The sequence below is a fragment of the Trachurus japonicus genome, chromosome 3 (assembly GCF_045865225.1).
Source record: "Trachurus japonicus isolate A0001 chromosome 3, Traja_1.0".
Lineage (NCBI taxonomy): Eukaryota > Metazoa > Chordata > Actinopteri > Carangiformes > Carangidae > Trachurus > Trachurus japonicus.
In genome coordinates, this window is record NC_140909.1 from 2,329,933 (window position 1) to 2,341,560 (window position 11,628).

General features: G+C 39.9%; 2 protein-coding genes across 2 annotated transcripts in view; one reads left to right on the plus strand and one right to left on the minus strand.

The window, feature by feature from the left end:
• The window catches only part of LOC146989399 (coiled-coil domain-containing protein 81-like), a 29,349-nt gene extending 24,840 nt beyond the window's left edge, over nucleotides 1–4,509 (minus strand). Inside the window, exons 1-6 of the mRNA XM_085773001.1 lie at nucleotides 4,504–4,509; nucleotides 3,781–3,906; nucleotides 3,187–3,340; nucleotides 2,239–2,423; nucleotides 1,991–2,095; nucleotides 1,762–1,924 (exon numbers count right to left, since the gene is read on the minus strand). Of these exons, the coding sequence (XP_085629127.1) occupies nucleotides 1,762–1,924; nucleotides 1,991–2,095; nucleotides 2,239–2,423; nucleotides 3,187–3,340; nucleotides 3,781–3,906; nucleotides 4,504–4,509 (739 nt within the window). The remainder of the gene's footprint in view (nucleotides 1–1,761; nucleotides 1,925–1,990; nucleotides 2,096–2,238; nucleotides 2,424–3,186; nucleotides 3,341–3,780; nucleotides 3,907–4,503) is intronic.
• An 870-nt stretch (nucleotides 4,510–5,379) lies between these two features.
• Nucleotides 5,380–11,628, plus strand: part of LOC146989400 (interleukin-1 receptor accessory protein-like) — a 7,045-nt gene continuing 796 nt past the window's right edge. Inside the window, exons 1-7 of the mRNA XM_085773003.1 lie at nucleotides 5,380–5,445; nucleotides 8,102–8,357; nucleotides 10,443–10,617; nucleotides 10,741–10,879; nucleotides 10,976–11,038; nucleotides 11,139–11,262; nucleotides 11,379–11,532. Coding sequence (XP_085629129.1) covers nucleotides 5,394–5,445; nucleotides 8,102–8,357; nucleotides 10,443–10,617; nucleotides 10,741–10,879; nucleotides 10,976–11,038; nucleotides 11,139–11,262; nucleotides 11,379–11,532 — 963 coding nt within the window. The 5' untranslated portion in view covers nucleotides 5,380–5,393. The remainder of the gene's footprint in view (nucleotides 5,446–8,101; nucleotides 8,358–10,442; nucleotides 10,618–10,740; nucleotides 10,880–10,975; nucleotides 11,039–11,138; nucleotides 11,263–11,378; nucleotides 11,533–11,628) is intronic.

Here is an 11,628-nt window from a genome sequence, read left to right on the forward strand (position 1 = left end):
TGTACATTGTTACTAGTCGGTTCCGTTTGCATTTTTATAGTGGTCGAAGCATTTGTGATCATTAATCATTGATCGCATTTTGCCTTTAGCCGCTCGCTTTTATTTAAAAAACAAAACAAAAACACTGTAATGTTTATGAAGTGGGCAACCAGCTCTACAGAGTTTAGAAGGACTTTTTTCAGCCCCTCTTTGCTCCTCATGTTTTAGTTCTCTGTGACTTTTCACTCATTTTCAGCTGATGCTCAGCTGAGAGCTTAGCGGCAGGTTAAGCTATAAAGCTACGAACTACAAGTAGATCGATGATTAAAAATGATCAAAATTTTTCGGAACACTATATAGGCCTACAAACTGAACACTAACTGAAACTATACCAATATGTACAAAAACAATGAAAGTGTTTCTATGTAATTTTATCTAGCCTCTAATATTCATTTAGCCAGTAGCCTAGGCTAAGTTAGGCGGGCGGCTAACGGCAAAATGCGATCAATGATTAAATGATCACAAATGCTTCGACCAATATAAACGAAAATGCAAACGGAACCGACTATAGCCCACTACCATGTACAAACTCATGACTATGAATGTAGAATGAGAGAGTTAGGTGTAAAGTGTTAGCTACATGTAGGCTAATCTAAATAGGCTACAGCAAGCGCTATGGTAAAGATGCACTGCAAAAACTCAAAATCTTCCCAAGAATATTTGTCTTATTTCTAGTCAAAATGTCATTTCTAGTCAAAACTAATCTCATTATAGTTAAAATAAGACTCATCACATTAAAAGTAGCTTGTTTTTTGACCCTTTTTTTTTTTTTTTTTACTACTTTCAAGCATATTTTCACTTGAAATAAGTAGAAAGATCAGTTTTTCTTCCTTATTACAAGCACAAAAAACTTGCTTTCACTGGCAGATTTTTATTTCAAGTGAAAGTTTGTTTGAAAAAAGTGAAAATGATCTAAAAACAGGTGGTTTGGGCGATGAGTCTTATTTTAATTGGAAACAGATTAGTTTTGACTAGAAATGAGACAAATATTCTTGGAAAGATTTTGAGTTTTTGCAGTGCAACCGCCGGAAGTGAGTGTACCGTAACTTAAAGTGAAAGTACGTCACAAAAATTGTACAAGTCAAGTGGTCCTTGATCCTGTTATTGTGAATTCTAGCCTAATGTACTCTTCCCCTGCTGCACGTCAAACTGTTTATTCTCATTTCCACAGAAACACAGTATCTCTGATTTAATCATTACTGTAACAGGATGAAGCTGCGCTCTCCAAGGTGCTGGACAACATGTCCAACTGTCCAAAGTTCACAGCAAAGTTCAATCAGCTGCTGTGAGTCAAACAGGATGAGCATCATATGTAGACAGTTGCTTCATATCTAATGAGTCAAAAGTCTTGTTCTGTCCTGTCCTATCTTGTCTTGTTATGACCTGTCCTGTCTTGTCTTGTCCTGTCCTGTTTACCTCCTGCAGTCCTGTCTTGTCCTCTCCCATCCTCTCCTCTCCTATCTTGTCTTGTCCTGTCCTATCTTGTCTTGTTATGACCTGTCCTGTCTTGTCTTGTCCTGTCCTCTCCTGTCCTGTTTACCTCCTGCAGTCCTGTCCTGTCCTCTCCTGTCCTCTCCTCTCCTGTCCTGTCCTCTCCTCTCCTCTCCTCTCCTCTCCTCTCCTCTCCTCTCCTCTCCTGTCTTGTCTTTTCCTGTCCTCTCCTGTCCTGTTTACCTCCTGCCGTCCTCTCCTGTCCTGTCCTGTCCTTCCTGTCCTGTTTACCTCCTGCAGTCCTGTCCTCTGCAGCCGGTGACAGCCTCGTCCTGTCTCTGTCAGCAGCAGCTCTGTGTTTCTGCTGAGCGGAGCAACAGACCGTGGGCAGGGTGACGGGCCTGATGGACTCTGGTCTCTGGAGCCGGGACAGTCCACCGGACAGGAAAGATCCCTGCAGAGACAACAGAAACACATACAACACTACATATCCCTCATTATTTACTGTAAACTATGCAACATGCAAACACATTATGCATTTACTTACATTCTTCTTGGCCAGCAGCAGCAGCCGGCCGCTTCCATCCACAGTGTTGATGAAATCACGGTTGAATTTCATGCGGACCTTTAGAAGCACATCAAACCAGATGAATCAGATTTAATGACCAAACCTCCACAATATTAGACACAGAGGAAGGAAAACTGGAGCAGCAGCAGCAGCAGCAGCAGCAGCAGCAGCAGCAGCAGCAGCAGCAGCAGCAGCAGCACCTTGTTGTTCTTGAAGAGCAGAACTCCGACTCCCTGGAAGTTGACGGACACGTTTTGGTCGGAGGCCAGAGCTCTGCCGAGGATCAGGAGAGTTTCTCTGACGCAGCGCTCCACCACGTCCCGACTGAACCCACTCTGCTGAGCCACGGCTGCAAAGTTCAGCTGCTGCACCGGCACGTGTGTTGCTGCAGGGGGACACACACACACAGAGACACACACACACAGAGAGACACACACACACACTGCTCCTTTGTTCACCTGCAAAACTAGTTCCTTCAGAAACACTCACATTGAATTGAGTCAAATCAGTTTGCATGCAGTTTATCTGTTTGTTTTGTCAGTGCAGTCCAAATTCTAGCTGCTTTTTGACTGGGATTCTACAATGAAGATAGAGGGGATACGTTTGATAAAACATGGGACGCAGTACTGAATTACCTTAAAAATGTGAGCCCATACACTGGCTATTGTACAAAACCTCGCAGTGCAAACAAGAGTGTGATGATGTATATGTCTACTGACCTACTCATTTTACTATTATTTTTCTACATTTATATTCTATCTATAGTACTCATTTTATGACCATGAAATATTGCTGTGCTTGATGTGCTGTGTTCTTTACTTTTTTCTCTTTTTCCTCTACTTATATGTTCTCTTCATTTTATATGTATTTTCTTTTTTCATTTTTCTCTTCATTGAAAATCAATAAACATATTTCAAAAAAAAAAATGTAGCTGATTTTTTTTTTTAATGCTTTATTTCTTTATTCTTTAGGTTTTGTACAGAAAATGCAAATATAGGCCTAGGTTATAGTGAGTTACAGTAGTTGCCTGGATTTTGTTTTATTTTTGAAAGGACCGGCTGTGTGTGTTTCCTTGCTGCTGGTCATATTTATTGATGTATTACTAATAAATACATTATATATATATTGCATATAATTGATTGATAAACCTGGATCCAGAGGCCTGTTCTGCTTCAGTCCCAGTGACTGAACCAGTTTCCCGGACAGTAGGAAGACGGGTCGTCGGATCTCAGACAGTCTGGTTCCCACGTTCAGTTTCTGCCGAGAGAAGGTGAAAGTCCCGAGTCCAGCCAGGTGGACCCCCTGTTACAGAGGATCAATCAATTATTGATTAGATAGACAGATGGATGGATGGATGGATGGATGGATGGATGGATGGATGGATGGATGGATGGATGGATGGATGGATGGATGGATGGATAGATACATGTACAGGAGGTGTTTGTCTCTTCTGCCTCTTTATACTTCAGAGGAATAAACCTTTATTGACTTGTGCTTGATTTTTTACAGTAAATAATATTTTACATAAAACATATGAAGACCTGATGAAATACCTCAGGTTACACTATGCAACAGTATCAAGGTTGGTTAAATACAACTTACACATTAATATCTTAAAATGAGATAGATAGATAGATAGATAGATAGATAGATAGATAGATAGATAGATAGATAGATAGATAGATAGATAGATAGATAGATAGATAGATAGATAGATAGATAGATAGATAGATATGATAAACCTTGTGTGAGTTGATCTGAAGGTCAATATAAGCAGAAACTTCAGCCCAAATAGAGTGAATATCTGAAGAACAAGAACAGAATAACAGGATGACATGGTGTAAACTCACAGCAGAACAGTCAGTAGCCTAATAACACACACACAGTGACAAAACACACACACACCACTGACCGTTCCCAGAAAGCCGGGTCAGTGTCGGTAAACTCCGCCTGTCCGGTGATTCTGAAACCAGTCGCAGTAAATCAGTCATGTCGGTTTCGGAAGAACTGAGGGAAAGACATCCAGGTGAGAAATCCCACAGAACTGAAGGAACTGTTTTCTCTGCAGCTCCGGTCCGGACCTTCCCAGCGCGTCACACATCGCGTCACCCTGCTGACCGGCTGTAGCTACAGTACAGTACACCTTCAGTCTGAAACTATGCTGAGGTCAGTCTGAAACCATAAGGTGTTTAAATATAGCTACAGCGCCGAGTCAGAGTGGACCACAGTGAGAGTCAGAGAAGTTGATTAAACGCAATGTTAGAAGAAATACAAGAATAGCCTAATAATAACAGAAGAAATATGACCAGAGCATATAGAAACTACAGAAAGTATAAAAGTTTCTATAGCCTATCTATGGACCAGAGTCTGACACTTCGACTTTGCCGTTCCGTTAAGTGGCTAACACGGATGCAGCTTTGTAACCATGGTGACTTATGAAATGTCCAAAAGACATACACACTCACCCTCATGTAGGCTAGTAATGATAAAATGATAAGATAAAATAATGAAATTCATATTAAAAAAAAAAAAAAGTTAACTAGCCTATTAAAAAATAAAATAAAATCATACACCAATAAAGATAAAATTAATTAAAAACGTATTAATGAAATGAAACTGAGGCATTAAAACCACTATTCACTATCACTTCATCTCCTTGGTTGATCTGGTAAATATGATTTTCTACAGTCAATTGTGAAATAAATGCGATGAACCATGTGAAATGGTTGATAGGCAAAACGTGATGAATAGCCTATCACATGTTAAAATAAATGAATACATTTTGTGAATGTATTTAGGTCGTAGGCTAAATGAATTAGCCTAAATATTAATAGGTGTCACAATCTACATTCACTTTGCAGCCTACCTTTGATGAGGGGTTTAGAGTATCTTTTTGGACGTTTACACCTTTATTTCAAGAGGACAGGTGGAGAGAGACAGGAACCGAGGGGTGAGGAAAGGGATGTTCTTAGCGACATTGATGGATGTTGGATAAATATTTAACTCCTGTTGGCAAGGTAACGTAGCTACACATCCCCTGCACGTAAAGCCGGGTTTCCACCGAATCAACGATCTTTTCTTTCTTTCTTTTTTCTTGTTACAACACTCACGTCATGAAATCTCTACTATTAGTATAGTATTTTGATTAACTTAGTCACCATGCATAGTTACATCACAGCTGGATGAATCATAGCTACGTAATTCTAGGCTAAACCTTATAGTAACGAACCCCACCTGACAGGGGGAGGGAGATTCCTTTATGACTTGTACTTTCACTTCATGCGGTCTCTACAGTATAAAACCCACATTTTTGGTGACAGTGAACACATCATCCACCGGCAGCTGTTTCATCCAGATGTTGCTGAAGATGCTTCTGCCGCTCGCGCTCATCCTCGTCACACTGCCAGGTAACACACCTCCATCATCTCACCACTGACACTTAGACAGGTGCAATAGCCTAATAACAATAGATAATAATCCGGATATTTTACTATTATACTTTTATCTATGCTTTAGCCTGTTTTTGTTTATGTATTTATTTCTTCTACTATTTATCCATATTTTATCTGTGTTTTCTTTCTCATATTTATGATTTTACTTTCCCCATAACAACATTATGATGTTCCTTCAGTTCAGTTTTAGAACATATTACCTGTTTTTGTTAATCAATAAAGTTTAATTGATAAATTTCACTTCAGTTATCTTAGAAGCCCTGCAGATAGTGAAAAGTCTTCAATTTCATTCACAAAGGTCTCAACCTTTTTCCATGACATGTTTTTTTTTAATCATATTAAATAATTTAATTCAATTCGATTCAAACAACTTTATTAATCCAACAAGGAGCAATTAGAGTTTAGAGTAATTACAAGATACAAGGCATACATCAAATTAAATGAAGCTATATATCTTAATAAATTATTGTTTATATTTTTTATAAAATGAACAGAAACTTTCAGAGCAGATTGTCAGACTTTTATTTTGTAGGCTGAAAACAATAATTAAGAAAAAAATACAAACAATATCAAGCATCCTATATAGATGAGCTATATCACCATGGATATTTTTTTAAAGGTACTTTATTAGTCACATATACAGCTAGTACAGTGAAATTCTTTCTCTGCATTTAACCCATCCCTGAGGAGCAGGAATGGAAACATGTCCAAGGGCATGAAACATAAACTTGGTGATGAGTCAGAAAAGTCACGAGACCAGGCGGGGGGGGGGGGTCCTCTAACCAACTGGGATTTGGTCAGTGCTTTCATTTCCTAAAAATGAAGGAGAAAAAAAGAAGAACATAAATGTTTATGTTCTACTCCACGACCCTGTTTCAGGAAGCAGGTTTAGGCTACTGAAAACTCTGAGTTAGCCGGTTCAGCTTGACTCTGAGTCAGTTACCATGGCAACATCCTCCGTGAACCAGGTTTTCTCCAACAAACCCTGAGTTTCTTCTCTTTGTCTGTCAGGAGTGTAGACTCCAACATTAGACCTCAACTGGATGTTTTGTCCTCCATGAGTATTAGTTTCATTGTTCCTGGTTTTTTGCGCCGTCAGTTTATCTGAACCTCACATCGCTCATCGATCGCGGACATCAGTCTATCAATAATCAATGTAGTATGAAGAGACTCGATGCACTTATCAATTTAATTCCAAACATGATTGACGCATACATATACACTATCCCCGTCACGCTACTATGGAGACAAACTAGAACATCCAGTACATTTGGAGACTGCAGTGTACATTTAGATGTTGCTTTTAAAATAGACAATATTAAAGCTGTAGCCTACAGAAAAGAAAAATGAATTTGATTCCACTATGGGTCTTAACGTTAGTGTAATAACTCATCTATCAGACCATGGAGCCCAAACTTTGTGCAAAATTCTATTTTCGAGTAAATCCGGGATGAAAGTGTGGTATTTTTTTTCGCATTGGATAGTGCAGGCGCATTAATGGTTCATCAGCCACTGATATTGGATCCGTCATCCGTCAATCAAACGTCTGAAACAACACACACACACGGAGCTCGCCCCAAGCTTTGAATATCCCGCCCGCTCGATAACGACCAATCAAATTTGTTTTCCTTACTCGGGTAAACTCGTGCGGCAACTCGTTGAAACTCGTAGAAGGAGGCGCGATAAACAGGACAAACGGCCATTTCTGAACACCTTTAAATACTGACAGGGTTGGGACAGCTGAAAAATTTACTTTTTTGCTGAGAAGATTTAATAATTTTTTTTATTTTTCTGTTCAGGAGTTTTGTAATAAAATATTTTTCCTGTCTGGATCAATAAAGTCATAGTGATTCTGATATCATGTTAAATGCAGGTGTGTAGCCTAATCAAATTATACCACACCTAAACTTTTTTTTTTTTAATATTTCATCTTTAGTTGCTGCCAAGTTTGTTTGTGCCTGTTGAGTTGCACCCACTCAAACACACATAGAATAGTTGTAGTGAAACACTTGAGATAAACTCACCATGGTGAATCATGTTATCTTTGTTCCATTGATGAGGGCTTTGCATTTGCTTTTCCTTGCAGAAGCTTAACTCAGGGTCAAACTAACTCCGATTTGATTGAACTAACTGTTCACCTGTATCACCTGCTCTGAAACCCAGAACTCTGAGTTGGACAGTTCAGGTTTTAACTCAGAGTTTGTTAGCCTTGCTTTCTGAAACGGACAGCTGACAAATAAAGGAACAGAAGGCGCAAAAACACTACTACTTTATTGATATTGATTATGATGGGAAATTGTTATCGTTTTAGCATATTTAAAAGAATAAATATGAGCACAAATATAAACAGATGAACAAAAAAGGCTCACGCAGGTGCTGAGTCCAGGGAGGCAAACATCAAAAAGAAGAAAAGGACTGACCACACTGTAGATACAAAAATGTATTGGAGGACTACATTAAAAAGACATGACGAAGAGCGCATTGCTCGAAACGTTGTCCCTTTTTAATGTAGTCCTCCAATACATTTTTGTGTTTATATGTCAAGGTGCTAAATCAATAAAGTTTAATAGAAGTATAATAGAAGTAACAACCTTTTGTGTGTCTCTCTCAGGTGTGTATCCCCAGAGACCCAGAGAGGTCCACACCGTGGCAGGTGAGCTGGTTGGGCTCCATTGCCCTCGTTCTAGAGGCTTTAACGGTGATGAGTCCAAACTGGTTTGGACCGGTCACACGGCCCAGGGAAGTCATGTGATCTCTGATCTGTCACCGGCTGAGCTGATGCAGAGGAACATGCTGCTTGATGGAAGAAGTCTGGTCATCCTCAGGGCGTCGGTGAATCACCAAGGGAACTACTCATGCAATATGAGGTAAATCTTGTCCCATTTTACCCACTTTGACCCAAATACTCGGTTTTGCGTGTTGTCGTGTAGTATAGGTAGTCCCAATTTGTTTAAGAGTTAGGGGAAGTGCTTTTCAACCCTTAAAACTACCCTTTAGATTGGAGGGAGGTCGGAGGCAGACTTCAAACATAGTGCAAGATTATTTCTATACAGACAACAGGTTTATCTGGCTAACGTAAAGTCACCACCAGCTGACTTGAACAGTGTCATAATATACGAGTCATACCTGAAAAAAATCAATTAGGGCAAAATCACAGCAAATGCGCCTGCTGTTTCCTGCATTTCTTCATCATTGATTTGTCTAACAAAGGAAGATTATTAAAGGGACATTGTGTAACTTCTCCTGTTATCCATTCACGAAAATCAATTATTTGGTTCAAAAAGAGGCTTGTCTAAGCCATTACGTGCAGCAGCTGTCGTCCGTCTGCCGTCTGCCGTCCGCCCAATTTCAGGTGAATGCAGCATGAAAAATACGATGGAGTTGCTTGCAATATACAACTGCAACGCTAGATGAGAGTAATTCCTACACAATGTACCTTTAAAGCTCACGCAGCAGGAAACACAACAGCTGGAACTGGCATTTTCCGATGTGACTAGAAACCATGGAAACCCACCACAGGTTGTGGCTCCTACGTCGTTGCTACGCGTGACGAAGGTGACCACGTCAGCTAGTGGTGACCCATTGCGTAGGGCACAGACTCTACTTCTAACAATTCTGACTCCATGGTCAAGGGGAAGTGCTGGTGTTTAGGGAAGAGAAGTTGCACTGGGTCTAAGTCTATAAATAGTCACTGAGCCATGAGTCATTTTACATGACAATATTTATATACAAGGAAACATAAATATGTTTCATGTATTTGCTGCACTGAACCCAAATACACTGAACTTGTTTTGGCTTAAAGGACAATATCGGGCAAATTCAACTGGGGGCTGTATTTTCCTATCATTTTAGGTCTAAAAGAATGAATCTGTAGATTTTCAGTTTAATTGCTCCTGTTTTGTGGTAGTTGTGTCTGTCCCCGCATCGCCACGGCAGCAATGAATGGGAGCAGATGTAAGTTCCACTGTTTAGGCTGTTTCCATCCCTCAAAGCCGCATTTTTTTTCCACAGACAACGTCAGATGGAGACTCAAACATGCAGCCAGAAGTTTATTTACTTCAAGCAAGCCGACATGTTTGTAAAACTAGATCTAATTCAAAGTCAAGTTGCCGTGCACGGTGTGTTCAGGTGCAGTGGGAGCTTCTGTTTGTGTCATAAACACAGGAATATCAACTCTTGACTTGCTTCAAGTGTACATTTTTTTCCACAGACAGCGTCAGATGGCGACTCAAACATGCGCCGAGAAGTTTTTTTTACTTGAAGCAAGTAAAGAGTTGATATTCCTGTGTTTATGACACAAACGGGAGCTTCTGACTGCACGTGAACACACTGAGTTGAATTTGCCTGGAATTGTCCTTTAACTAATAGGATATAGCTACATCAAACGTGCAGCTCAATCTGGACAAAGTTTTCGTGAGATCAACCACAAAAAAAAAATCCCTTTTAAAATAATTGGGGGGAGGTGGAATCGTCTACTGCTCCAGCATACTTTCACCATTTAAACTTTAAAACAAGTCCCATTGATGTGGTTTTCACTTTTGGTTCAATGTGGTTTCACATTTCAATAGTTTTTATAGTTTCTGATCAATCACTGTTCAACGACCATGATCTCTTTTGGAGGAATTTTGAGATCATAATGGGTGTGTATTGCGCAGAATGTTGCTGCTCAACAAAGCAGAGAGACTTTAACTGTGAGCCTCTGAGTGCAGCCAGGTCCCGTTGACTCAGTAGAGACCCCTGCTGCAGCCCCCATGGGACTAGTTATATTTACTATCTCAGTGTTAGCATGCTAACATGTGCTAATTATTTGCCAATTAATGCACACAAAAAACAGTTGAGGTCTTTGGAATAGGATCATAAACCAAAATATAGACAAATGAAATGTTTGACCTGATGATGGAAATAGAAGTTTTCGTCAGTTAATATGTATTTTTTCTTGTATACCATGACAGGAATACCAGCAGCCAATCCTGGTTCAAGCTGACGGTACATACAGTGAAGTCCAAAGAGTATGAGAAGTGGAACACGTACCCAAAGACATGTGACAGTCAACAGTCCTGCAGGCTGCACTGTCCCCCAGTCAATGTCTCTCCAACTATTACCAGATGCGGCCTCACATGGCTCAAGGTAAATTTATACAGCAGGTTTCTGAGAATCTGAGTTTGTTTGTGGTTGATTTTTTTTACAGATTTATTTAGAGTTCAGACTAAAAACTGGTCTAGAAATGTAATCAAACGTTCCATCTTGTAGGAGGGTGAGAGAGCAGACGGTTACTTCCCAAGTGTGGAAGAGAAAGACAGCGGTGACTACATCTGCACCTGGTCTTTCCTGTATCTCAATCAGACCTATAGTGTGACCTTTACTGTGGGACTTACGGTCACACCAAAGAGTAAGAACAGCATTTTATCAGCATGTTTATCTCTATTGAAGTTCATATGTTCATAAACTATAGTAAAACATTTTCTTTTCTTCTTTCTTTGCACAGAACCTGGGAAACCTTCATATATCACATCACCAAACAACGCAACTGTGTTTAATGTGACTAAGGGTGAGCTACACAATGTTTTTATATGTGGATACACATCAATACACTTATTATTACCTTCTTAAATTACCACGTTTAATCTTCTGTGTTCTGCTTCTTCCAGATAAACAGACGGTGATTGAATGTAAAGCTGAACTGTACTCAGAGTTAGACCGAGTGCTCTGGTACAGTGGAGAATCAAAGGTGGACAAAGACAACAGCTCAAGAGTTTTCTACAACATCACACAGTAAGCACTGCACACACACATGCACCAGCTATTATGACAAATTAGAAAATGTCATGAACTCACAAACATAGAATAACTTGTCTTCCTTACATGATGTTCCTTCTTTTCTTTAGCAGGGAGAAACATGGTGATGAAATAAAGGTGACGGCTTCTCTGGTCTTCAAGAAAGTGTCGGAGGAAGATCTGAGAGAAAACTACACCTGTCAACTGGTCTCTGCCTCCCAGCCCACGACCTCGGTCTCTGTCACTCTGCACGCCCCCAAATGTTCAGTGACTCATAGAAGAACGAAAAGATCTACAAGGAACATTTTTTACTTCACCTTTGTGGTTGCTAACCGTGCTGTGTTCAATCAGCTGTAAACTAGG